The following is a 27422-nucleotide window of genomic DNA, read 5'->3' on the forward strand; positions in this document are numbered from 1 at the left end:
GGCCTAAGGGAAGGGGGGAGGAGGACAGAGAGCATGTCGGCTCTGGAAGCCTCAGAAAGCAATCCTGGATTAGGGGATTAGACACTTCTGCCCCAGGAGAAAATCTGGTCTCAAACGGACAGGCGGCCTCATTCCGCCCTCCCCCACTCTGTCCCTGGCCAGCCTCAGGACCGGCCTGTCCTCCCTAGAGGCTGCACCATCCCTGGTGGAAAGTCAGTGCTCCCTGGAACCTCACTGCTGCCTCTTCTCCTCCTCCTCACCAGGTCTCATCTCTAGATCAGTCCGCAGTCAGAAGGTCCCTGGCTGTGGGCTCCAGGGACTTGTCTTGGGGGTGGGATGCTGGGACTCTTGTCAGTCTAAGCACAATGAGAGAGTTCCTTGGAACTCCTCAGGCGCTACCCCACCCATTTTAAGACAGGTTGGGTCAGTCAGCCCAGTGACCTGAAAGCCCCTGGGGGTAGTACATTGCTTTAGTTATGGGCCCTGGGCTCTACATGCCTCCACCTCCAATCTCTTGAGCAGTGGTGTGAAAGAGGGTCTGGTTCTCCTCCCCCACTTCAGGGCTGGCCTCTCCAGTCTTGCAGAGAGGCTTCCCAAAGGCCCCATGTTGCATGGCGCACCTCCACAGCCACTTCGGTGCCCTTTATCTTCCCCCTGGGGGTTACCCCAGACCCCCAGTCAGGCAGCCGCTGCGGGGCCGCCTCCCCGCGGCCGCGACCTAGTTCCCTGCCGTTATTTTTAGGGCGCGGGATGGCACCTGCCCACGTGCCGGGCCCCGCCCGGAGAGTGGGTGGGGGGAGCTGCGTCTGCTCAAGGGAGGCGAGGCCCTGTCCCCCGAAGCACCCCCTTCATCCCACCCACGCAATCCCCCAGTTTTCGTGCAAGGGGGCCACTAGTCGCTCTCTGCCCGCCCCTCATCTTCTCTTCTCCCTCCCTCCCGCTCTCCCCCCAAAACCCCGCCAGTGGCTCACGCCTCCTGCATACGGGATGAGGTGAGCAGCGCCGCTGCTGAGAGGGGGCGCGCGCGGGTGTGAGCGTGTGTCCGTGTGCGAGTGTGTGTGCGCCGGGCGGGCGGGCACTGCAGCTTCTTCCTCCGTGGAGCGGAGAGCGAGAGAGAGCTAGAGCGAACGAGAGAGCGGCGAAGGCGGGTAGAGGGGCGCGGGCGAGGCGGCGCAGCCATCCCCGGACCAGGGGCCGCGCCGCCACCATGCTAAACAACCTGACAGACTGCGAGGACGGCGATGGGGGAGCCAACCCGGGTAAGCTGTGGTCCGGGGGCGGCGGGGGAGGGGGCAGCGAGGAGAGGAGGCAGCTCTGGGGTTAGAGGCGGAGCGGGGGCCACCTCCTTCAGAGAGGAGGCTGGGACTGACCCGGGCGGTGGGCGCCAGTTGCAGCCTGGAGCTCAGCTCCATTGGAATGCTCCGGGCGCTGTCCAAGGTGCTGGAATGCGCCGCGCCTGGGGGCAGAGCTGCGGGCCGGGGGCTTGTCGCTTCCCACGGCTTCGGGCCGACTTGCGTTAGCTAAACCGAGGAGGCGGTGGGAAGGGGATAGAAGACCTAGAATGAGCTGATGTGGAGCTCGACGGCGGGAGGAGGGCTCCTTTCCCCGACAGGGGACCCCGGCGTCCTGGCGCAGAGCAGGCACCCCTGGTGCCGGGGGGCGCAGTCTGCTGCAGTCCCTCGTTCTAAGACTTCCATCTGGAAGATGGGGGAAGAGGTGGCTCTGTGTGTGTGTGTGTGTGTGCGTGTATGTGTGTGTGTGTGTGTAGGGGGGGTTGGAGCCATATGACAGCCCCCCGTCCGGGCTGTGGTGTCTCCTTAAGGGAACCCTTGGTGCAATCCGGGACCCCTCCCCCAAGGCTTCCCAAGGTCCGACCTCAGACTGAAGCGTACCTTCTCCATAGATTTTCAGCTCTACTTTGCAGAATCTCTCTCTCTCTCGCTTTCCCGTGGGTTCCTATTCAGGACGGGAAGCAAGATCACCCTCCTTTCTTCCCTCTTTCCCCCTCCTCTCAGTTCCCTGGGGCGGTCCAGGGTGGGGCGGGGGGAGTCTTTTTAGTTAGATCTGCTAGCTTCCCCATTGAGGCCTCAGAAATGGGGTCCCAGCGGCTGATTCCTCAGCGCCGCGGCGCGGACACTGCGGACGCGCTGCGGTGGGTGCGGAGACTCGCAAGGAGCTGAGGGGCTTGGGACAAGTCCTTTCGCTGCTCCCCCTCTCCCCCGCCCTCCTCCGCGGCTTCCTTGCTCCGAGGTCTTGGGGCCAGCCACCCCCTCAGGCTCCCAGGCCCCCCGCCGCCCCCCAGCGGTCTCAGCCATCCATCACGGCTGTCAGCCACCCCCACCCCCCACTCTCCAGCGGCGCTGCGTCCCCTGCGCACTAGCGCGCCTCCCGCGCCTGCTGTCTGCGCTCAGCGCCTTCAAACGTTCCCCTGGGCACTGCTTGACCCTATGAGCCTAGACTCCCGCAGATCCCTCTGGGGGATGGCGCCTAGGGCTGGAAGAGCAGGGTCTTCTAGGGATTGGCAACCTTGACTCTGAGGTCCTCCGGATCCTGGATCTCAGGACCAAGTGGCCGCTTGGAAAGGCTGGGGACACCAGGGTCCCTGATCCTTTGTCTGACTCCCCCCCCACCCCCCGCCGCTTCCCGCAACTCCTCATTCCTCCTGGGGGCTGAGTGGTATACAGGTGCCAGAACTCCTAGCTGGCCAGCTCATCCACCTCCCCAGTGACCCTGGGATCACCTCATCCAGCATCCGCCCCCTCCCCCGCTGGCTTCTGGCCGGAGGGGGAGAGGGTTTGGCAAAGTTGAGTCTGCGGCAGCGCCAGGCATCCCGACGCGAATCTTTCCATCCAGGATCCCCTTCAGGTGCCTCCACTCTGAGAGGGGGACTCAGATGGAGAGCATCTCTCTGTTCCCTCAGACACCAGGTACGGTCCCATTTCCCAGCACCCGCTTTCTCTGCCAAGGTTTCACCAGGCCTTGGGGTTTCCATGGGGGCTCAGGAGGCCTAGAAAAGAGGCATCAGTGTGTGTGAGGCAAGAGTTGAACTAGGAACTCGCTTCAGTTCTATCCCCTCTCCGTTAGTTTCTAGACACTGAGTGCAGCGGACCCATCTGGAGACCTTCTTTCTATACATAGGGTCCAGGACCTGGAACACAAGTGTCCAGAACCTGGGTCATGTGCTCTGGGTCCCAGAAAGAGAAGTGCCCCCTCCTCCAAGCGGTGCTTGGAGATGGTGGTAGGAGGTGCTAAGGACCTTCTGGGCTTGAGAGAGGACCATCAGGCCAAGAGACCCTGACATCTCTGATTCTAGATTCTTGGGGATGTACGGGAAGGAACTGGTTGCTGACCTCGGGCAGGTGGGGATGGCCCGAGCAAGAAGGCACTTCTGGACTAAAGAAGAGCCCAGGGATGTGTCCCGGTCTTCTTTCCCCTTGGGGTCTGACGCCCCCTTTCCCTCTCGGAGCTGGCCTAGGGATTCCCCCAGGCCCAGCCCCAGGCCCCGGGGAGGCTTCTTAGCCTGCGCCGCTCGCCTGTTTCCTCCCCGGGAGCTCTGGCCGCCGCAGCTTAATTGAAAGCCGATTCGGGTTGAGAGCTCCCAGGGGGCGGGGGCGGGGAGGGCTCAGCCTCAGTCTGGCCCTGCCTCTCGCGCGCGCGCGCCGCTCGGCGCTCCCGCATCACCCTTACTCTTGGCTCTGGGGAATCAGGGCGAGTTTTCCCTTAGCTCTTCTGGTCCTTTGAGAACTCGGAAGCTCATTCCCCATCCCCCTCAACCAGTGCGCCTGGCGTTCAGGGAGGGGACGAAATAAGCCCTGGCTGACAAGTCCCGGGAGTCTGGCGTCCCGCCCAGGCAGCTAGTGGAAAGGCGGGATCCAGAACGAGCCTACCTAGCCGCCCTCTCCCCTGCCCTCATCTCCTGGCCCGGATCCGGCCTGGAGTCTGGCTCTGCGCTGCGCGCCGCGTTACATAAGCGGCTGCGGGCGCGCGGCCGGCTAGGCTCGGCGCTGCGCTCTCGGCCTGCGCGGTCGCCATGGAGACCGGCGCGGGGCCACCTAGTTGCAGGGTCTCGGGCCAGGACGCCCCCATTCCCGTCCCCTGGGCGCCACTCGCCCCCGCGAAGGAGGAGGCGCTTGGGAGGGGGTGTGAAAGGCAGAGGGGAGGGGTTCTCCTGTCTGGTTGTCCTGGCCCTACGAGGGGATGCTGCGGGGAAAGGGACCCAGCTCCATAGGAGACAGGACCCCAAAATCTTGCGGCTGGAGATGCGGTGTGGGATGGGGAGCCCCGGCTGGGTGGGCACCAAGTATGTTAATAATAATCGCAATTGTAATAATAGCAATAGCCACATTCGTGGCGGGCTCACCTAATATACATGATTTAATTTAATCCTAGCAACAGCCCTATGAGTTAAGCTTGGTGTAGTATCCCTTTGCAAAGGAGGAAACTGAGGCGTAGAAAATTTGGGACTTGCTGAAAGTGACGACACAGCCAGTGAAGCTGGGACTGGAATGTCAGTTTCCATAACTCCAGCCCCCTTTTTTAACCGTTAGGAAACATCCTCTCACCTCAGGTCCCCTCAGTCTCTCTAGTCCACACCATGATATGCTGAGAACAGGAGGCATACTGTCAGCATTTTAAAAGGACCTCTTCCTTGTTTCTCCTGTTCTCTGGCCCCAGAGAGCTCTTCTGAGACCCTGGGGTCCAGAAGGGAGCCCTGGAGAACTTAGCTCCAAAGATTTTTCCTGAGCACCTATTATGTGCTGGGAGGTGGGTCTGTTATTCCCAGGAACTCACATATGTGAGAAGAAAGAGCTGACGATTGCACCCTATTTGACAACCGGGAGTTTCTGCCTTGATGGATGAGGTGGAGGTGGTGGCAGAAGACTGGGTGGTGGGTTTCTTTGGAGCAGGCGAGGTATCACTCCTCCTGGCCCAATTTTTAGTCAGGAAGAGATTGGTTTTATAACAGACAGGCCATGCTCTGGCTGGGTGACTGAGGAAGGTTTCCCAGAGGTAGAGAGGAGAATGGGGAAGACATGGATGGAGATGGAGAGAAAGGGATGTCAGCCGTCGAGGGAACAGGAGAATCAAGGTGCCTAGGGCCTCAATTTCACTTGGAATTTGATCAGCGGGGAGTTTCTCCAGTGTCCAGAGAGATGGCAACTGCTGGAATTCAGCCCTGGAATTGAGGAAGGGTCATGGCTGAAGCCAAGGAAATGTACCTATGGGGCCTCTTATATCTTTCTGAAGGGACCTTCCCCCCTGGTGCCCAAGATACTTTCTCCTCGAGTAATCTCATCTACGTGCATGGCTTCACACGCATCCTACACGTGTTTACATAGCTTACCCCCATCTCTTTCTCCTGCCCAGCCTCTTTGCTGCATGTATCCTGATTCATATATCCAGGTGGCTTCTGCATGTATCCACTTGAGTGCCCTACAGTGCCTCACCCTCAGCTAAATTCAGCATCTTCTCCACCTCCAAACTCCTCCTCTTCTAGTCTTCCCATTTATCAAATAGCACCATCATCCAACCATTCACCCATACTAGAAACCCCAGATATTATCCTAGATTCTTCCTCTCCCCCTCCCCAAACATCTGGCATGGAAACATGCCAATAATTCTGTCTGTTGCTCTACATTGCTCTGGTCAGGCATATCATCAGCCCTTACTTGGGTTACTGAAAGTCTCTAACTACCGTACTCTGTTTTCTTCACCTAAAAGCCCGAGTGATGGCTCTAAAACATGGGTTTATTCATGGTATTTTTTTTTGCCTGAAACTCTTCAATGACTTCCCATTGCCCTCTGGATGAGGTCCACATTCTTGAACACGACCTGCTAATCATTTAAGGGACCAGCCCACGCTTCCCTTCCCAGGCTTACCTTTTCATTTTTCACTGCCCCTTCCACAGACTCCAGCCAGATCATACTTCATTCCTCTAACCCACTCTATTTGCTGTCACCTCTGGGCCGTCGAACATGCTGTTCTGCTATTCTGTCTGCCTGGAACACCCTCCCTTCCTCCCTCCCAGGCTAGCTCTTACTCATTCTTCAGCTCTCAGTGGACACGTCACTTCCTCTGGGAAGCCTCCCATGACTTCCCAGGCTGGGCTGGATGCCTCTCCTGTGTCCCACAGTCCCTTGATCTTCTATCCTAGAATTGACCATGCCAGATTGGAAATTCCTGGCTACTGGTTTGTCTCCCTGCACTTGGGTTGCTCTCCTGAGAGCATGGATGATGTCTTCTGTGTCTTACCCTGCTTCCCCCATGCCTGTATTGGCACATGGTAGACACTTGGTAAACACATTGTGAATGAAGATGAATAAAGGGCATAGGAGATGTCAGAGGGGGTCACTTCTTCAAGAAGTGGCACATCCTTGGGGCCTTGATCTGTAGTGCTCCTGGAAGGCAGACCTTCTCCACTGGGAAGGAACGTGCCTCCACCCCAAACACCGGTATGAGCCCAGCTATAGTTAAGAAGGGAACTCTGGAGAGTCTTGGGGTGTCCTGGTAAATGGAATAGGACTCCCAAGAGCAAGGAAGCACTCACACATCTGTTAATATGCAGTGTATGCCAGCTAGTGCTTTAGGCTCTGTATACATGCTGTCAACTACAACTCTGCGAGGAAGGGTGGTATTAGCCCCATTTTCCCAGTGCATAAACTGAGATTCAGAGGGCTACCGTGGCTACACCACTGTATGCCCAGGTGGTTGGACAACAACTGATTGGTGCCAGATCCCTGACCCCTCTCCCTTCTCAGGTGATGGCAACCCCAAGGAAAGCAGTCCCTTCATCAACAGCACTGACACAGAGAAGGGAAAGGAGTATGATGGCAAGAACATGGCCTTGTTTGAGGTGGGCTGCTAGGGCTGTTGGGCCCCCACCTACAATTCATTATCCTGATTCATCAGCTGCTCTCTCCCTCCCTCCCTAGGGAGCAATACCCTCCTCTCCACCCCTCCCTTGAGTCCACCTTCTTCCTTGAGCCTCCCCATCCCTCCTTCTCCCTCCTGGGATTTACTCCCTTCTGCTCCTTGCCCTCCTCTCCTCATCCTACCATTCTTACCCCTGTTCCTCCTCCTTTCCCATCTCATCCCATCCTCAATGGTTTTGTGCTCCTTGTCCCCATCTCTTCCTCTGCCCCTCACCACCCAGCTCACTCCACCTGCTCCCCCAGCCTCCTAGCACTGACACCCTCCCTCCATAGGAGGAGATGGACACCAGCCCTATGGTGTCCTCCTTGCTCAGTGGCCTGGCCAACTATACCAACCTGCCCCAGGGAAGTAGGGAGCATGAAGAGGCAGAAAACAATGAGGGTGGAAAAAAGAAGCCGGTGCAGGTGAGGGCCTCGGGGGATGAGAAATGGAAGAAAATGGACGGATGGGGGGTGGGGAAGGATGGGGGAGGAAAATGGATTTGAATGGAGGGAGGGAAAGGGGATACAAATCAGAAAGAAGAGGGATGAAGGGTTGGGGATAGAGAGAAGAGGAAGGTGGGGGTGGAGAAACATGGGGGAGGAGCATGCCTGGGGTGTTGGTAGTGATGAGGACTGCAGAGACTGATGCTGGCCTCCCTGGCAGGCCCCACGCATGGGCACCTTCATGGGCGTGTACCTGCCATGCCTGCAGAACATCTTTGGCGTCATCCTCTTCCTGCGGCTCACCTGGGTGGTGGGCATTGCAGGCATCATGGAGTCCTTCTGTATGGTGTTCATCTGCTGCTCCTGTGTGAGTGACACCCCTCCCCTCACCACCCCCTGACAGCTGGGGCTTGGCAGAGGCCTGGGGGTGGGAGGTGGGAGGATGGAAGCATGAGACCTGAGCTTTTTATAGGAACCACTGCTTATGATCTTTGAGAGTAAATTAGGCCTGACTGGTCCTTCCTGCATCTCACAGGCTTGTCCTTGATGGCTGTTAACCAGGTTTCACCTGGATCTCTCTGTGTATAATTACACAAGTGATGTAGCTCATTGATGGAAATGATAAGGGTAGAGAAGAAAATAAAATTCACCTATAATCTTACAATAGTTAACATTTTGGTAGGTCCAGACTCACAAAAATGAGATTACATGTCACAAACAGCATTGTAACCAAATTCTTCCCATTCTCTCTAAAAAATCAAATATTCGCCAAACACCTACTTCTTGATACATTTACGTGTCCTCGTACATAACCTTGAGACAGCTGTGCATGTGAGGTACGCAGTGTCGAAGCTGTTACTCCTATTCTATAGATGGAGAAACTGAGGCTTGGAGAAGTGAAGTGAGTTGTCTCAGGTCAGGCAGCTGGTCTGAGACCAGGCTGGGATTTCCAGAGCTCTCTGATGCTGTGGCTTGCTTGGGCTCCTTTCGTTCGCATGGTGAATAAGAGGTTTTCTTGAGAAGAAGGACTTGGCAGGAGTAGAAGTTGGAACAGGCCCAGGGAGCAGCTCAGCGGAAGAGAACCTGTGGGTTTGGCTGGTGTTTGTTGGGTATAAGGCTTGGCCCCCACTCAGGCCACTGCGGCCCCCACCCCAGCCACCGCTCTGATGATCTTTTTCCTCACAGACGATGCTCACGGCCATCTCCATGAGTGCAATTGCAACGAATGGTGTTGTGCCTGGTAGGTGACTGGGGCTTCGTGGGGAGGGGGGATGGCTGGGTGGAAGGAGAGATAGTGCCCTGGGCTTTGGGGGACATCAAGACCCAAGAGAGGTAATATTATAGACTGGGGGGCTGGGCTGTATCTGTTTTCAGCCCTATTGGGGGCAGAGGAGGAGGCAGCTGTCGGTGTTGAATAGGGCAGCCCTCCCCCCACTCATCCTGAGACCCTCCTCTCCACCATCCGATTTTCTGAGCCATGACCTCCTTAAAGGGGTAATTAGCAACATAGTAATTAGTGCTGCAAAATCCATGCAGAGTGGTTGCTTGGGTCTCTCACCAGTCCCCTTTCTAGGGCTGCAGCCCATAAGCCTGTGAGGCCCAGAGCAACCCCCTTCTGCCTCTGTCACTGAACACCCCTCACCCCTTACGGCAGCCCAGTGCCCCCGACCCTCTCGCTGATACCAGATTCTCCCTGCAGCTGGTGGCTCCTACTACATGATTTCCAGGTCTCTGGGCCCAGAGTTTGGGGGTGCCGTGGGCCTCTGCTTCTACCTGGGCACTACCTTTGCTGGAGCCATGTACATCCTGGGCACCATTGAAATCCTGCTGGTAAGAGGGGCTGAGGAGGAGGTGTGGAACCCCAGGCTGTCAGTCAGTAAATCAGTGTTCCCTGGACACCTCCTATAGGCCAGGCCATTCAGTGAGGCCAAAGATGTGGTTCAGTAAGGCCAAAGTCAGATGTGGTTCTGTTTCTAAAGAGTTCACACAGTCTAGTTGGGGAGACAAGATACAATAATTATGTAACATACACAGCTGTCGTTTATCAGGCCCCCACTGAGCTCTCAGCATCCTTCCAAGTGCTTTCCAGCCATTCTCTTCTATCCTTATGAGGTTTAAGTATTATGATGCCCATTTTACAAATGAGAAGCTCAGAGAGGTGAGATAACTTCCTCAAGGTCACTCAGCTCTCAGGTAGGCGGCAGAGGTTGGTTGATGAGTTAAAATATGGTAGAAATAATAACAGTAATGTTATGCAGCAGCTACCATTGTGTGATTGCCTCCCACGGGCCACGGACTGTGCTAGGTACTCTATGATGTTAATGGTAGATGGCTGGTGGCTATTGGATTGCAAAAGAGAAGAACCAGGGGAGGGACCCGTGTAAAGATATCTGTTGGGAGTAGCGACTGATGGAGAGAAACCAGGTTGCTGTGCAGTGCTTGAAGTCAGGACTGGTGACTTAGGTCTCCATCCTTCATCCCCTTCCTGTAGGGCATGGGTGCTGATGAGGTGTCCCTGGTGGATAGGAAGTAGAGCTGACATGTCCCAAGCCCCTACTCTGTGTAGGCCCCAAGGCTTGAAGTATGTCATTTTATTTTATCGTCACGACTCTCTCATGAGTTAAAGGTGGCCATTTCATTTTATTTTTTATTTCTTTTAAGACAGAGTCTCACTCTGTTGCCCAGGCTGGAGGGCAGTGGTGCAATCACTGGCAGCCTCCACTTCCCAGGTTCAAGTGATCCCCCCCAGTTCAGCCTCCCAAGTAGCTAGTAAGCACCACCATGCCCAGCTAATTTTTGTATTTTTTTGTAGATAGGGGTCTCACTATGTTGCTCAGGCTGGTCTCAAACTCCTGAGTTTAAAATGATCCTCCCACCTCAGCCTCCCAAAGTGTTGGGATGACAGGCATGAGCCACTGCACCTGCTAAAAGGTGGCCATTTTACAGATGAGGAAAGCAAGGCTCGGAGTTTAAGGAACGAATGGAAGGAATATGAACCTTGGTCTTTCTGACTTCCAGAGCCTTACACAAGTGATGCAGCTTCATTGATGAAAATGATAAGGGTAGAGAAGAAAATAAAATTCACCTATAGTCTTACAATAGTTAACATTTGGTAGGTCCAGACTCACAAAAAATGAGATTACATGTCACAAACAGCATTGTAACTGAATTCTTCCCATTCTCTCTAAAAAATCAAATATTCACCAAACACCTACTTCTTGATACATTTACATGTCCTCTATACCACACTGCCTTGGAAACCTAGAACTAGAAGGTGCCACAGCAATTAGTGTCATGGCAGGATGGAAGAGGGCAGGTCAGGGAGGATGGATGGGGCATGAAAGGCCTGAGGAGGCAAATGATGAGGGAGAACAATAGACCTCCATGACTTTTAAAAATAAAATATTTGAAAATTGTTGTAAATGCAATTCTGCCCATTGCAGAAAATAGGGGGAATATCCAAGTCATGAAAAAATGTAAAGAAGGAAATAAGTCACCCAAAGAAAATAACCATTAACATTTTGGTGTATTGCCTTCTAGTTTTTGTTTTTCTATGTGGTATTGTATTCTGTCTATGTAAAATATAACCCTACACCTAAGCAACTCATATTCTCTTTGTATATATTATTTACAGTGAAAATAACTTTTGGAAGAATGTAAACATTAATATTTAGCATGGGAATTTTAGAAAATACAGATGTGCACAAAGAATAGATTATCCACATTTTTTATGATTCAGGGAAAACTACTGATAACATTTTGATGTACTTATGAAAACACATACAGACATATACTAATATATGTATATATCTTCACATATACATTTATAAAAATGAGATAATAAGACATATTCTTTTTCAAAAACCTGATTGTGTTCACCTAATGTACCATGGATAGCTTTTAAAGTCAGTCCATATAAATCTATGTGATCTAGCCGGGCACAGTGGCTCATGCCTGTAATCCCAGAACTTCGGGAGGCTGAGGCAGTTGGATCACCTGAGGTCAGGAGTTCGAGACCAGCCTGACTGATACGGTGGAACCCCGTCTCTACTAAAAATGCAAAAATTAGCCAGGGGTGGTGGTGGGCACCTCTAATCCCAGCTACTCGGGAGGCTGAGGCAGGAGAATCACTTGAACCCAGGAGGTGGAGGCTGCAGTGAGCCAAGATCGCGCCATTGCACTCCAGCCTGGGCAACAAGAACAAAACTTTATTTCAAAAAAAAACCAAAAAAAACAAAAAACCACCACCACCACAATAAAAAACCAACAACAACAATAAAAAACCAACTATGTCATCTTTTTTAATAGCTCCATAGTCTGTGTGGGGATATCATGATTTATTCACCCAACCTCTAGTGATGAACATTTATTTCCACCTTTCTATTAGAAATTATTAAAATGATAAATAATTATTAAGAATTATAATTAACAAAAACAACAGAAGTAATCGCTTCCAGCATCCTTGCAATGTCATTTTTTTTAAATGTATTTTTATTTGTTTTTGAGATGGGGTCTCGTTATGTTGCCCAGGCTGGTATTGAAATCCTGACTTCAAGTGATCCTCCCACCTTGGCCTCTCAAAACACTGGGATCACAGGTGTGAGCCACCTTGCCTAGCCTTGCAATGTCATTTTTAAATGGCTGCATCATAGTCCTTGCAGGACAGGCCATGCCTTCTTTAGCGATTCTCCTATTACTGGATATCTTTTCCAGTCTGGTACCACTGTGACTGTGCTGTGATGAGCATCTTTTTTCCTAAAGCCCTGCCTGTAGTGCAAAGGGCTGCTGACTTAGGTCTCTGTTCTTCTTGCCCCTTTCCCACAGGCTTACCTCTTCCCAGCCATGGCCATATTCAAGGCAGAAGATGCCAGTGGGGAGGCAGCAGCCATGCTGAACAACATGCGTGTTTACGGCACCTGTGTGCTCACCTGCATGGCCACTGTGGTGTTTGTGGGTGTCAAGTATGTCAACAAGTTTGCCCTTGTCTTCCTGGGTTGTGTCATCCTCTCCATCCTGGCCATCTATGCTGGGGTCATCAAGTCTGCCTTCGACCCACCCAACTTCCCGTGAGTGCTGCTACTCTGAGCCCAAGGAATCGTCCTCCAACCTCCCTGGCCCTGTTTCAGAGTCTCTGCCAAACTCCCCCTCCCTGGCCCTCAGAATCTTAGAGTGGTGTGGGTTGGGAGCAGCTTCCCTTGGGAGGGAAAATCTCCCTTGGTTTGGGGGCAATCTCTTCAGAGTGAGGTAACTTTTCTGGAGGAGGGAACAATTTACCTTGTAAGAGTCAACTTCTTGCTGGTAGGGGGGACTTAGGAAGAATTCAGTGGGAATGGGTTCCAAACAATGAATACTGTCTGTGGTAGGGAAACCTTTCCTGGGTGGTGACAACCTCCTGGAATGGGACAGTCTCCTAGTGTTGGACAACTCCTCCAGGATGGGAAAAGACACAGAAATCTAGAGGGTCCAGGGGCTCAGGTCCAAGTCCACTCCATCCACTGCTCAGAGGTGGAGGGCGTCCCCCGAGACCGCTGTCCACGGTGCTGAAACACAGCATTGCACTAACGCGATGCTTCACCACCTTGGCTGCTTATTAGAATCACTTGGGGAGCTTAAGAAAAAAAAAAAAAGCCAATGGCCAGGCTTCATTTAAATTAAACGAGGAACTCTGGATATGGGGACCTGGCGTCCGTGTGTTTAAAAGGTCTCCCGGTGACTGTATTGTGCAGCCAGGGCAAGGTTATGTGGCTCCCCACCTTCCTCCCTTGTTTCTCTCCCTAGGATCTGCCTCCTGGGTAACCGCACGCTGTCTCGCCATGGCTTTGATGTCTGTGCCAAGCTGGCTTGGGAAGGAAATGAGACGGTGACCACACGGCTGTGGGGCCTTTTCTGCTCCTCTCGCTTCCTCAACGCCACCTGTGATGAATACTTCACCCGAAACAATGTCACAGAGATCCAGGGCATCCCTGGTGCTGCCAGTGGCCTCATCAAAGGTCTGCGGGGGGACAAGGGCTGGCATCCAGAGAACGCTGCAGGGATTGTAGGTTAAGCGGTCAGGATTAAGGGGCCCTCCTTGGGATTCAGCTAAATTCAATCAGCTTTAACTGAGCACCTACTCTGGGTTACGTTCCGTCCTTGGCATCAGGGAGGAGTAAGGTGAAAAGGAGACAAGTATCTCACTGCTAGTAGGAAAAGAAGTCATCAACATAACAAGTGGTCACTGAGCACCTACAGAGTGCCCAGCATTGTGCTGAGTGCTAGGAACACAAAATAAATAAGCCACAGTTCCTGGCCTCAAGGAGACTAATGGCAGAAATAGATGTATTAGCAAATACGTTATGCCATATGTAGATGTGCATTCAATGCACAGAGAATGCCCAGGGGAGGGAGAGTTCATGTGTGTAAGATGGCAATAGGCTTCCTGGACTCACCTGAGGAGGGTTTTGAAGGACAAATGAAAGATCTTCAGTTCTATGAGAGGAGTAAGGAAATTGCAACCAGAAGAACAGCTTGCCTAAAAGCACGCAGAGGCAGAAGAGTTTATTGTGTCTTTCCAATCGCAAGTAATTTGGTATGACTGGGGCATAAAGAGCAAAATAAGGTAGAGAAAGAAGCGATGTAGGAGAGGCTGGCATGAGCCAGATCATGGCAGGCCTTGGAAGCCATGTTGGAGAGTTGGGACCACATTCTGAAGGCAATGAGGAGCCACCAAGGGGTTTTGGGAAAGGGAGGGACGTGGTCAGATCTCCATTTTTTGAAGGTTCATTCTGGTTGCTAATGTGGATGGGTTAAAGGGGTGAGAGGAGAGAGGCAGGGGGTCCAGGAAGGGGCTGATGCTGTGAGTTCAGGGAGAGAGATAGTGGTTTTCTGAGTGAGAGTGATGGAGTGGTGTCTGTGGGCATTACTGCAGTGCTTCTCAACCAGGGCTGTTTTGCCACCCAGGAAACGTTTGGCTGTGTTTGCAGACATTTTTGGTTGTCAAAACTGGAGGGGTGTACCTGGCATCTAGTAGGTAGAGGCCAGGATGCTGCTAAACATCCTACAATGCTATGGGGCAGTCCTCCACAGCAAAGAATTATCTGGCCGGAAAGGTCACTAGTGCGACAGTGGAGAGACCTTGGAATGGAGAGAAGGGGCATATTTAAGAAATATTAAGGAGGGGTTAAAGGACAGAAGTTGGAGGTGGTATTGAAGTTGGGGAAGGGAAGAGGGAGCAGTGTAGGGCAGAGCGTCAGAATTGATGATGGTGCCATTTACTGAGATATGGGATGCAGGAAAGGAGCTGGTTTGGGGTGGGTGGATGGTGAGATCAATTTGGGACACATCGACTCAATCTGAGATGGGTCTTTATTTGCCCATTTACTCCACTAGATTGGTCTGTTTGATGGTAGAAACTGGGTCTGATTAGTCTGTGAAAGCTCTGTACATAGCCTGGCCCAAATCAGGAGCTTAGGAAATGTCAGTGGAAATGAAATAGAGATGAGGCCGGCGAGAGTGAGATGGGGTTGATCTTGACCCTGACTTTTTGCCCCCTCCCACCTCCTGGTCCCAGAGCTCTGGTCCCCTGATGTCTGGCCTCCCCCTGAGCATTCTGTCTCCCCACAGAGAACCTCTGGAGCTCCTACCTGACCAAGGGCGTGATTGTGGAGAGGAGTGGGATGACCTCGGTGGGCCTGGCTGATGGCACTCCTATCGACATGGACCACCCCTATGTCTTCAGTGATATGACCTCCTACTTCACCCTGCTGGTTGGCATCTACTTCCCCTCAGTCACAGGTGAAGGGGAGCTCAGAGAGGGAAGACTCTGCCTGTGAGTGGATGGGGAGGAGAGAGTCGATGATGATGTTGGGAATTTCTTAGTCCAACAACCCCATCATGAAAGCAACCCCAACATTTCACTTCCTATTGGAGAGATGAGGGAGTTAAGGCCAGGAGAAGCTAAGTAACATGTACAAGGTCTCACACAAGCCAGTATGTTAGGACTAGATCCCAGGCTCACTGACTCTGAGGGTGGTGCCCTTTTTTCTCATCTGCCTTGTCTCCTGTGGCCCTGGCTTGAGTCCTAGCTGCACTTCTGTTTTGCAGGGATCATGGCTGGTTCTAACCGCTCTGGGGACCTGAGGGATGCCCAGAAGTCAATCCCCACTGGCACCATCCTGGCCATCGCCACCACCTCTGCTGTCTGTATCCTGCACAGCTGTGCTGGGACCACCCTCGGGGGAGGGCAAGAGGGAGGGCAGCTGAACTTGCTGCCTTACCTGCTGGTGCAGGAGGGGTGGGGAGGGGGAGGACTGAACCGTGGGGATTCTCCTTTATCCTCTGCTGCAGACATCAGCTCCGTTGTTCTGTTTGGGGCCTGCATTGAGGGGGTCGTCCTGCGGGACAAGTAAGATAATTGGGGTTGATCCTATTCTGGGGGAGGGGTGGGTATAGAAGGCTGAGTTCTGGGAAACAGACCCGTCAGGAGGTGCTGGGACCTGTGTGAGGGGCCTGTGGGAGGGAGGCCACGGGGATTGCTTGCAAAGTCATCTTCTTATATTTCATCTTCCTTCCGTCACTCCAGTTCGAGAAGCTTGAATGGTGTCTCACTTCCTTTAGGATAATGATACTTTACTTTTCTTTAAAACGGATTAATTCAATAGTGTGTGTAACATTTACTGAATGTCCATGTGTTGGTCACACAGACAGGAGTGGTATTTATCTGTGCTCCCTCTGAGATTCTGGAGGCAGCACAGATAAATAACGCATGGTTTTTGTACTGAAGGAGCTCTTTTGGGTGGGACTATACTGGCCAACAGACTTTAAGTGCAGTCGGTAGGGGTGGCCATACAGGAAAGCCCGGGGGCTTCAGTCCAGTCCTTAGGGGTCTTCCCAGGGAAGTCTTCTCAGAGGAGGGGAGGCTAGAAGTGTCTTATATACTTTATCTCACTTATCCTTCCTGCTTTCAAGGTTGAGCAGAGATTAGGCAGCTTGGAGGAAGGGCATTCCAGGCAATGGGGAGCCAGGGTGGAGGGGAGAAATGTGTGCGCATGCCTGCAGCTGTAAGTGCTCAGTGTCCCGGAGCACTCACGTCTGAAGGGCATGGGCACACACAACTGGCCGGGTGGTGTAGGAGGTCCTCTCAGAATCACTTTCCACTGGTACCACCAGGCTCCTGTAAGGGAATGCAGTGGGGGACGTGGGGCTGGGACCTATGCTGGAGCCAGGCCTAGAGGCTTGGTTTTCAGTATCAGGAAATTAGAGAATTATTTTATCAAGGAAAAAACAATGGAACATTTGGGGCTCTGCCTCCCCTGTCACCCTTACAGAACTTAGTCCTGTGGCAGGCACACAGTTGGTTCTGTAGTTGGTATGGAGACCTGCCCTGGAAATCCAGGCAGCACTGCTCACCTGGCATCTCCTGTCCACATCATTCCAGGTTTGGCGAAGCTGTGAATGGCAACCTGGTGGTGGGCACACTGGCCTGGCCATCTCCATGGGTAATTGTCATCGGATCCTTCTTCTCCACCTGTGGGGCTGGGCTGCAGAGCCTCACGGGGGCCCCACGCCTGCTGCAGGCCATCTCGAGGGATGGCATCGTGCCCTTCCTGCAGGTCAGTGTGGGAGAAGAACAGCCCACCCTCAGTAGACCAGCCAGGCCCCTGCCCAGAGAGACCACACAGTGACCCAGGGCCATAACCAGCCTTAGACTACCTCCTGGGCCACTTCTGCTCTGCACTGCACTGGCCAGGCCTGTCTGGCAGGGTCTGAGGCACAGGGACAGGGTGGTGTGGGGTGTCAGGAGTTGGGCAGGGCATTGGGTGGTGCCCTGTCTGTGGCTTCTCCTTCACCCAGGTGGAAGGATAAATGTGTCTTACTTAGGATTTGGCCCACGGTCAGTGCATCCCTTGGAGCACTGTCTGCTCTTGGGGAAAAAATAAATGGCCCTGTTTTGGCACAGTGGTTGGTCGGAGACTTGGGGAGGCAGTCAAAGGACAAGAAAAGGGTAGCTTCCACCATGGTGCTAAAAAAAAAAAGACGGATGGAGCACAGGGTCGTGGTGGCTTGCTGGCTTCCTGACAGCTCCTCTCCCATCTGGTCCTCTGCAGCTGCTTTCCCCCTCTAGGGATCATTTGAACTTCATGGCACTGGGGTGCCGATGTCAGGGTGGGCAAGACGCAGCAAAAGCCTGTTATCCATTTGCATTCTCCTAGAGGAAGAGAAATGCATCCTCTCCCTACCTCCTCTTTGGTGATAGGATTCCTGCCTCTACTCCACTGGTTCCAAAGACTAGGGGAGAGGGCTGAGAAGTCCTTGAGGTCTCAGTCCCATGATGATTGCTGTGTCCCCAGGTCTTTGGCCATGGCAAGGCCAATGGAGAGCCGACCTGGGCCCTGCTCCTGACTGCCTGCATCTGTGAGATTGGCATCCTCATCGCATCCCTCGACGAGGTGGCCCCCATCCTCTCTATGTGCGTGCCTGACTTCTTGCCCTCCCCCCGGTTCAGGGTGTTTCTCTATCTGAATCCTGCAGCTGTTACCCGTGACAACCCACCCAGACACTTTAACAACACCAGGAAGTTCCCCACTGGTCATAGAAGCCCATCGTTTGTTATAGAGAGATTCATCCACACGTGTTATTAGGGTGTGTTGTAAGGGTATTTGGCTTGAAACCCCTTCCTAAGCACCAGAGCATGATCTGGCCACCTCCTGACTTCTTGTCCACTTTCCCCCTTTCTCTGCCCACGTTGCTGTTTCTGTTTCTGCCTCCCTTTGCATCTCTGTCTCCCCTGGGGCCTTCCTGTGTTCCAGGTTCTTCCTGATGTGCTACATGTTTGTGAATCTGGCCTGTGCGGTGCAGACGCTGCTGAGGACACCCAACTGGAGGCCACGCTTTCGATATTACCACTGGTGGGTGCTCTGTCCCCACACTTCCACTGAGCCACTTGCTCACTTCCACCCCAACCCTCACCTTACTCCAGTCCATCCCCTCTGGGTCCAAGGACCCCAAACCTGAAGAGGACAACCTTTTTTCTCCAGCTTTTGTTGACCAACTCACATGAGGAAGGTCCCGGAGAGGGTCTCCTAACAATCATAAATAATAACATAGCAGCATCATAAGCGGTCTCAGCTGGAATCTCTCTCCTGTCCCTGATGCCCAATAGCTCACAATGTAGCAGGGAGGCTGGAAGTCAGCTGGCCAGAGTTCAAATCATGACTCTGCACTTCCTAGCTGTGAGACCTTGGGCTGATGATGTAGCTTCTCAGAACCTCAGTTTCCTCAGCTGTGAAATGGGCATGATAGCTGCACCTGCCTATGGGTTCTTGTGAGGACTATAGTACATGGCAGATGCTCATTGCACAGAGGCTGCAGTTTCTCTCATCATTTTCCTCTATGGCTCTTCATCCTCACAATAGGCCCTCGGGGGCAGACAGAGCAGAAATGATCACGCTTGTCCTACAAAAGGAAACTGAGGCCCAAAGAGGGAAAGGGACTGGTCCAAGGTCCCCCAGCAAGACTGTGGCATAACTGGGCTAGAACCAGGGCTGCCCACTCCTGTCTGGATGCTCCGGCTTTGCTGGTGGCCTTCTCCTGGGACGACCTGTTTCCACTCCCCTGAGACCCTGGCCTCAGAATGCACCTGGCCAGGCCTGTCTGGCAGGATCTGAGGAACAGGGACAGGGTGGTATGGGGTGTCAGGAGTTGGGCAGGGCATTGGGTAGTGCCCTGTCTGTGACTTCTCCTTCACCCAGAAGGTCCCATATCCCCCTAGTCCTCATGGGGATGATGGTGTGAGTTCCCCTAGATCGGGCTGTCACCTCCCAGGTCTTGCCCATGCCCTGCCCCATTTCCCTCTTGCTATCTAAGTCCCAGCTTCAGCAACAGCCCTGCTGGGGCTCAGAGGCTGGGTCTCCCCACCTTGTCTAGGACCCTCTCCTTCCTGGGTATGAGCCTCTGCCTGGCCCTCATGTTCATCTGCTCCTGGTATTATGCACTGGTAGCCATGCTCATTGCTGGACTCATCTACAAGTACATTGAGTACCGTGGGTGAGTGTGGGAAGTGGAGGTTGGGGTGGCTGGGGAAGGCTGAAGGGTGGTGGGAAGGAGAGGGAAGGGGTCATGAGGGATTGGGGTGGTGGGGGTGAGACGAAGCAGGGAGTGGGAGAGGATGGGGCTGGAGTAGAGGGAGAGGGTGATATGGGGTGACATTGGAAGATGGGGGGTGGAGGCAGAGGCTTTGAGAAATGGACAGGAATGATGAGAGAATGGATTTAGAAGTGATTTTCCAAGGAAACTTAGCCAAGGCTCGGTTGGGTCTGTTGGCAGGAGTGATACACATGTCCTTTCTAAGCCTGAGAGATGGCTCTGCCCTAGGGTAGCTGGTGCAGTGTAGATGGTTCTCCCTGCCCCTGCCTGGCTTTCTGCTCTCACGTGATCCCCCTTCCTGGCTCCCAGGGCAGAGAAGGAGTGGGGCGATGGGATCCGAGGTCTGTCTCTCAGTGCGGCTCGCTATGCCCTCTTACGCCTGGAGGAAGGGCCCCCACACACCAAGAACTGGAGGTAAGTGGTGAGGGCACGGGTGTGCATAAGAGTGTGTGTGCGTGAGTGCAAGGCTCAGGAGATAGGGGGAAGGGAGCAGGGCCTGACTTATCCTGCTTGCTTTGTTTTGCTGAGCTGTGCCCTAAAAGCCCAGCCTTGTCTGATTCCTTCCCACCTGAAACACTGAGGCTGAGCTGAGTTCCAGACATTTATGTGGGTATGTAAATGTCCACATACCCCACCGTGCTAGCCTCCTGAGCAGTCATCCATTCATTCACTTCATCATTTCCATCATTTTTTCATAAAACATGAATGCCTGACGTATGGCAAGTCCGCTTCTAGTCTCTGGGGATGTAGGACGCTCACAGTTTTGTGGAGAAGACACACACGGGGACAGACAAACATCAGATCATGTAGCATTTGCTCTGAGACAGGTGGAATCATTCCCTTTGAGAGTTATAGGGGCTCTTAGGCATCTCTAGATTAATGACAATTCCTCCATTTTATTCACGTGAAAATCAGGGATGCCGGGCGCAGTGGCTCATGCCTGTAACCCAACAGTTTGGGAGGCTGAGGCAGGTGGATCACTTGAGGCCAGGAGTTTGAGACAAGCCTGGACAACATGGTGAGACCCCGTCTGTGCTAAAAATACAAAAATTAGCCAGGCATGGTGGCGTGCACCTGTCGTCCCAGCTACTCAGGATACTGAGGCAGAATAGCTTGAACCCGGGAGACAGAGGTTATAGTGAGCCGAGATTGTACCACTGCACTCCAGCCTGGGTGACAGAGTGAGACCCTGTCTCAAAAAAAAAAAAAAAAAAAAAAAAAAGGGGGAAATCGGAGGTCAGAGAGGATCTCACAGGTCACAGAAGGCAGACCTGGAGATGGAATCCTCACACCCCACCTCTTAGCCCTGGGTGCTGCATGCCCAACCCCTCATTCATCTCCCTGTGTTTCACCTTGCCAAGAGTAGAGCCTGGAACCCTGACTTAGGTTAGGGCATTGTTGACTTGCCTTTGCTGATGTCTACTAAACTGGGCTCCCAGAACCTGGGGCTCTGTATTATTTATCTGTGAATTCCCAAATGCTCAGCACATGGTCTATCCCAGAGTAGGTGCTTAGAGAATGCTACAAAGTTGATAGGTGGTTGGAGGACTAAGATGGCTAAATGACTAAGGAAAGGGATGCGTACATAGATGGGTAGATGGATAAGTGTATGTACATGTGGGAGAGCAAAAGCGTGAATCGATGGATGTAGGAATGGATGATAGGTAGGTAGATGTGTGGATAATTGAGTGAATAATGCATGTATCGGTAAAGAAATATGCATATGAGTGGATGACTGAAGGATAAAATAGGTGGGTGGGTGGTTGAATGGGTAGATAGGTGAGTGAGGTGAATGGAGAAATGGGTTGATGGGTAGATGGATGGATGGGTGGTGAGGGGTATAGGTGGATGGGACAGATGGTTATAGAGGAGAGATGGTTAGGTGACCTGGTGATGGGTGTATGGTGTGTGGATGGTTGGTTACATAGTATATGGATCATGTGACTCTGCACACTCTTCAGGCCACAGCTGCTGGTGCTGGTGCGTGTGGACCAAGACCAGAATGTGGTGCACCCCCAGCTGCTCTCATTGACCTCCCAGCTGAAGGCAGGGAAGGGCCTGACCATCGTGGGCTCTGTCCTTGAGGGCACCTTTCTGGAAAATCATCCCCAGGCCCAGCGGGCAGAAGAGGTGAGCAGAGGCCCTGGTGGGCTTGGGAAAAGGTCAGGACACTTAGGAAGACAGTCTCTATCTTTTTGTACTTTCCTTCCTCATCACCTTCAGGATCAAAGGAGGTGCAGGCATTTCTTTTCTTTTCCTTAGAGGAAGAGCCTAAGGGCCTAGAGAATGAGTTCTTTAGAATTCAACTCACAGCATGAAAGACCATCAGAGGCAGAAGGGCCCATTTTATGGACAAGGAAACTGAGGCTTAGACAAGTCAGGTCATGTGTCTAAGGACAGAAAATGAAGATTCAAATTAGGACTCCTTGAACTCCTACTCTAGACTCCTTCCTGCCAAAGTATAAATCTTTCAAGGTGATTTCCCAGCTGTAGACTCTTGATCCCTACAGTCTGGGGTTGACAAGGTGAGTATCCACATTTGATACAGGAAGAAACTGAGACCCAGAGAGGGAAAGCTGCTTGCTGAAAGTCAGAAAGCTGGTGGGAAGCAACATCAGGATTTGAACCTAGGCCCCTGCTCTGTGTCACCTGCTCTTGGCTCCACCCACTAGTCCATGCTTACAGAGCAGCCTACAGAACCAATGTGGGCTGTGGTTGCCAGTGTCTGCCTTAAGCACACAAAGAGGTGACTGGATCCCAGGGGTAGTAGAGGAAGTAGGTTTTGTCTGAGGGTCAGGCCTTTCTCCCCTTAGGGCTGTGGCTAGCAGTGGAGAGAGAAAAAGAGGCCCGAGGGAGCAGAGGTGAGATGGGGAGGGGCACCCCTGATGGCTTGCAACAGTCGCTGCTTCTGCCTCGCTGGGCTGTTCACACCGATCTGTCAGGGCCCAGAGCTGGAGGCCTTGACTGGTCAGTTCCATTCAACACGCGGTGGCTGAGAATGTGCAGTGCACCAGGCATTGGGCGAGGCACAGGGGAGATGGAGATGTTCAAGACCAAGTCCCAGCCCTCGAGGTGCTCACAGGCTGGTGGGGAAGGCAGAGCATACACAGAAGGCTCTCAGACCCACCAGATGTCAATAAATGCTGTTAGAGTTAATAACATCAGAGTTGTACAATGTGCTGAGTGTTTACGATTCCTCAGGCAGGATACTAACTAAGCCCTATGTGCATGATGACATGTGGTTCTCCCTATTCCTAAACAAGGTAGCTTGTCCTGACCCCTTGGGTGGTTAGGTGACTCACCCAAGGTCACACAGCCAGGAGGTGGCGGAGATAGGAGTTGAACTTCTATCTGTTGGACTTAGGGGTGGCGGTTAAAAGTGTGGGGGTTGGAGTCAGACTTCCCTGACTTGAATCCTCACAGTAACATTAGCTGTGTGTCCTTAAACAAGTCTTCATTTCTCCAAGCCTCGGTTTCCTCATCTATAAAATGGGAGTAATGAGACTATGTCCCTCATAGTACAGTTTAAATGGGGTGCCCTTAAAATACTTATTATACTACTTAGAAAGATTGTTGAAACAAATTGTCTGGCTGTGCAGGGAAGCCCAGTTTAATTCTGGTCTGGGTGGGGGTGGCATCTGAAGATGGCGACATTTGAGCTGGGCCAGACAGGGTGTCACGTACAACTTGGTAGGGGCGTGGGTCAGGGTGATGGTGGAGAGCATGTCGGGCAGGGGGGCTGTATGAGCAGTGGCAGGGTGGCAGAAAGTGTGGTCAGATCATGAAGAGCCTTGATTGATCAAGAAGGAATGGGGCACAGAGATGATGGGGGAGCCATGTGCCATTCTGGAGCCAGAGACTGATGTGATCAGAGCTGAGCTTCAGGAAGACTGGGATGAAAGGAAGGGAGAGATGGGATGGAAGGAGGCTACAATGGGCCCAGCTAGGGCCAGGGAGGCCTGAGGCTGGTCCTTGTCTTATCCCCCTCCCCTAGTCTATCAGGCGCCTGATGGAGGCAGAGAAGGTGAAGGGCTTCTGCCAGGTAGTGATCTCCTCCAACCTGCGCGATGGCGTGTCCCATCTGATCCAGTCCGGGGGCCTCGGGGGGCTGCAACACAACACTGTGCTTGTTGGCTGGCCCCGCAACTGGCGCCAGAAGGAAGATCATCAGACGTGGAGGAACTTCATTGGTAACGCTGTCGGGGGCTGGGGACGGAAGAGGGGTGGGGCTGGGGGCTGTAGAGGGGTGGAACTGGATTTCCGCCCCTTTGGGCCTGAGGGGTTTCCCAAGCACTGCATGCCAAGTGTGGATTCAGCATATGCAGGTGACAGCAGTCAAGGCTGGCCATGTGCCAGCCACTGTGCTGGGCGCTGGGGACTCCGCTGTGAACGAGACAGTCTTGGCTCCTGCAGCGCTCGCAGGCCCTGGGAGGAACACAGTGCAGGGCAGTGGGAAGAGCTACAGCTCTGAAGTCATGGAGGCTGGGCCCACATCTCAGCTCTGGTCCTTCCTAGCTGTGTGATTGTGCACACGTGACTCACTCCCTCTGAGATCAGATTTCTTGGTAATCGTAGGTAATAGTAAATATAATAACTAACGTTTCTAGAATGAGTTCTGTGTGCCAGAAAGTTGAGGCTTTCTCTGATTCTCTCATCAGTCCTAGGAGGGCTAGGCATTTTTATCTGCATCTTTTTTGGTGTGAAACTGAGGCACAGAGAGATTAAGAAGTTTGCTCCGGCTGGGTTCAGTGGCTCACGCCTGTAATCCCAGCACTTTGGAAAGCCAAGGCAGGTGGATCGCTTGAGCTCAGGAGTTTGAGCTGGGCAACATGGCAAACTACAGAATAAAGAAAAAAGAAATTTGCTCCAAGTCACAAAGTGGGGAGCCAGGTTTTGAACCAGCCCGGAGGCTACACTGTTAGCTCCAAGCTATTCTGTCTCCTAAGGTAGATCATGGTTACAAGGTGTTGGGAGGATCCAGTGAGGTCATACATGCTGGGTTCTTAGTAATCAGAAAGGGCAGGTGGTGTTATTGCCGTTTGACAGGTGGGGAAACTGAGGCCCAGAGAGGTTGAGAGACTTTCCCAGATCTAAACAATGAATATATGATGGGGCCCAAGTAGATGCTGGTTTTCTGACCACTCAGCCCACGGCCAAGGCCAGGTGGAGTGGGGAGGAGTGCTGGGTGCCAGGAGCCCTTGTGGCTGCTGCTGTGGGTTGGGAGAACCAGAGTCACGTTTCACCCTCTGGCCCTCTCCTTGGCCTCCCTCAGAGCTGGTCCGGGAAACCACAGCTGGCCACTTAGCCCTGCTGGTCACCAAGAACGTTTCCATGTTTCCTGGGAACCCTGAGCGCTTCTCTGAGGGCAGCATCGATGTTTGGTGGATTGTGCACGATGGAGGCATGCTCATGCTGCTGCCCTTTCTGCTGCGGCACCACAAGGTGAGTTGTGTGCGTGAGTGTATGCATGTGTGAATGTGTATATGCATGTATGCATTTGTGTACATATGTGCACAACCACAGGTCAGACACATGGGCTCTTGTCAGAGTCAGCTTCCGTGTCCTTCCTCCCCTGTAAACTCCTGGGAAAGGGATCTGCTGACCTACTTTGTTCTGAGATGTTAGGAACTGATGGTTTCTCCTTTTGCAGGTGCACTGCTGTAAGGAGAGCAATGCTTAGCCCAAGCCAGTGATGCTTTCTTTAATGGGGGACCCTCAGACCTAAGCAGGGAAGGTTTTGTAGAGAGTGGCCCCTAAGACAGAGGATTTGGGGTCTGCATGTATGTGTGAGGAGTGGGTGGGAAGAGGGGAAGGGTGAGGGGACAGGGTCTGGCCCTGGATCTCCTCATCACATCTGGGCTGGACCTTTCTGAATCCCCTTCACCGCCTGCAGGTCTGGCGGAAGTGCAAGATGCGTATCTTCACCGTGGCCCAGATGGACGACAATAGCATCCAGATGAAGAAGGATCTGACCACATTTCTGTACCATTTACGCATCACCGCGGAGGTCGAGGTGGTGGAGATGGTGAGTCTCCAGGAGACACCGTTGGGATTCCACCAGGCCTTCTTTCCTCTTGGCCCCAGCACCAAGTAGGGCAACTCTAACACCCTTCAGCTTATGATGCTGGATCCTTTCCCCCGATCCACCTCTTAGGCTCTCACATATTCAGCCATCCCTCTCTTCTCTATAAAAGTAGCCATGTCTACCGCTTATTATATGTCGGGCACTGTTCTATGCACTTTATATGTATATCAGTTCCAACAATGACCAATGAGATAGATACAATTATCAGCATTTCCATGTTACAGATTAGGAACATGAAGTGCAGAGAAGTACAGTCATGCATTCATTGCTTAACAACAGGGATATGTTCTGAGAAATGTGTTGTGAGGCGATTTTGTTGTATGAACATCATAGAGTGTATCTATACACACCTAGCTGGTACAGCCTACTACACACAAAGGCTTATTGCTCTTATGCTATAGACTTATACAGCATGTTACTCTCCTGAGTACTGTAGGCAATGGCAACACAGTGGGAAGTATTTTTGTGTCTAAACATAGAAAAAATACAGCAAAAATACAGTAATCTTAAGGGAACACCATTTTATGTGCAGTCTGCCATTGACGCACATACAATGGTGTTATTTGGCATATGACTGTAATTTGCCCAGTAACACAGAGTACATGGTGGAGGCAGGATTCAAACCCAGGCAGGCTGGCTCTAGAGCCTGTGCCCTTGGTGATTATCCTGTAGAGCCTCTTGTCCAACCATCCTCTCAATTCATGTGTCCATCCACCCATCCCTCTGTGTATTCGTTAATCTACCTATGTATTCATTGAAGTACTCATTCACTCACTCTCCCATTCATTCTTGCATGTATTCATTCATCGCTTTGTTCCTTTTCTTCTTTCCCTTCTCCATTCACCCAGGTGATTAATTAATCCACTCATTCATTAGTTCATCCATTCACATGCCTGGTCCTGTGCTGGGCTCAGGAGGGAATGAGCTGCCTGTCTTGCAAGAGCATTGCCCTCTCTGCTGTGTCCTTGCCTCCTACAACCCTTGATAAAATTAATGATTGGGTAGGAAAGCCCTAGGCTGCCAGAAGGATGGGGGCCTTCCTTCCTTCCCTTGGCCTTTCACCTGGGCTCAGACCTCATGCTTTCCTCTGTGTTCCTCTCCCCACCCCCCAACCCCAACCTCTGTCTGCCCACAGCATGAGAGCGACATCTCAGCTTACACCTATGAGAAGACGTTGGTGATGGAGCAGCGTTCCCAGATCCTCAAACAGATGCATTTAACCAAGAATGAGCGGGAGCGGGAGGTGAGGTTGCCCTGGCTGGCCCCTGAGAGCCTCAAACTGCTGCCAGTTCTGGGTGTCAGGTTTAGGATGGCTCAGGGCTGACACTCCTGGCATTTCAACTTCACCCTCATCTCCCTGATTCCCCCAACCACACCTCCTGACACTGATCTCTCAGACAGCAGGAGTACACACTGCAGCTTCACCGCCAACCTCCCAGCCAGGAGGCAGAGGGACTTTGGTACGGGTGACAGATCTTCTCCTCTGTATGTGACTTCTGGGGCCTGAGAGAGAAGAGTGGATGCTAAATACGTATGGATGATGAGTCCTTAGGGGTGTGGGCTGCCAGTGTGAGGGATAAGGGCTCATGTAGAAACCCTTAGAGAGTGGGTAACAGATGGGTGTTTAGGGATATAACTGATGTGTGGGAGTTAGGGGAAAATCCCCTAGGGTGTGATTGATGGGATCTCAGGGGGTAATGGTGATGAGCCCCCCCTATAGGGTGTGGGTGTAAGATCTTCTAGGTATGGGTGATGTAGAACCACCAGAGTATGGATGAAAGACCCAACCAAGGAAGTGGAGTCCTTGGGAAAATGAGTGGTGTTACCCCAGCTGGGGACAGAAGGGCTCCTGGAG

General features: G+C 52.6%; 1 protein-coding gene and 1 long non-coding RNA gene across 4 annotated transcripts in view; one reads left to right on the forward strand and one right to left on the reverse strand.

Moving 5' to 3' along the window:
- Positions 1–27422, forward strand: part of SLC12A5 (solute carrier family 12 member 5) — a 40080-nt gene that overhangs the window by 6370 nt on the left and 6288 nt on the right. For 2 of the 3 annotated variants that reach the window (XM_002830378.5, XM_054541855.2), the window contains exons 2-21: positions 6760–6854; positions 7207–7338; positions 7580–7726; positions 8545–8599; positions 9059–9189; positions 12184–12425; positions 13138–13349; positions 14962–15132; positions 15442–15540; positions 15685–15742; positions 16775–16949; positions 17688–17806; positions 18147–18245; positions 19264–19383; positions 19792–19896; positions 21444–21612; positions 23477–23672; positions 24755–24924; positions 25376–25507; positions 26703–26810. In XM_002830378.5, coding sequence (XP_002830424.1) covers positions 6760–6854; positions 7207–7338; positions 7580–7726; positions 8545–8599; positions 9059–9189; positions 12184–12425; positions 13138–13349; positions 14962–15132; positions 15442–15540; positions 15685–15742; positions 16775–16949; positions 17688–17806; positions 18147–18245; positions 19264–19383; positions 19792–19896; positions 21444–21612; positions 23477–23672; positions 24755–24924; positions 25376–25507; positions 26703–26810 — 2735 coding nt within the window. Of the gene's footprint in view, positions 1–852; positions 1260–6759; positions 6855–7206; positions 7339–7579; positions 7727–8544; positions 8600–9058; positions 9190–12183; positions 12426–13137; positions 13350–14961; positions 15133–15441; positions 15541–15684; positions 15743–16774; positions 16950–17687; positions 17807–18146; positions 18246–19263; positions 19384–19791; positions 19897–21443; positions 21613–23476; positions 23673–24754; positions 24925–25375; positions 25508–26702; positions 26811–27422 lie in introns of those variants that run through there. The other variant, XM_002830379.4, reaches the window with a different exon arrangement.
- Positions 1893–3985, reverse strand: LOC129052135 (uncharacterized). Its single transcript, XR_008516965.1, has 3 exons — positions 3888–3985; positions 2741–3007; positions 1893–1956 (listed from the first exon to the last, which is right to left on the reverse strand). It is a non-coding gene; the product is annotated as an uncharacterized LOC129052135 (long non-coding RNA).

This window comes from Pongo abelii, chromosome 21 (genome assembly GCF_028885655.2).
Source record: "Pongo abelii isolate AG06213 chromosome 21, NHGRI_mPonAbe1-v2.0_pri, whole genome shotgun sequence".
NCBI lineage: Eukaryota > Metazoa > Chordata > Mammalia > Primates > Hominidae > Pongo > Pongo abelii.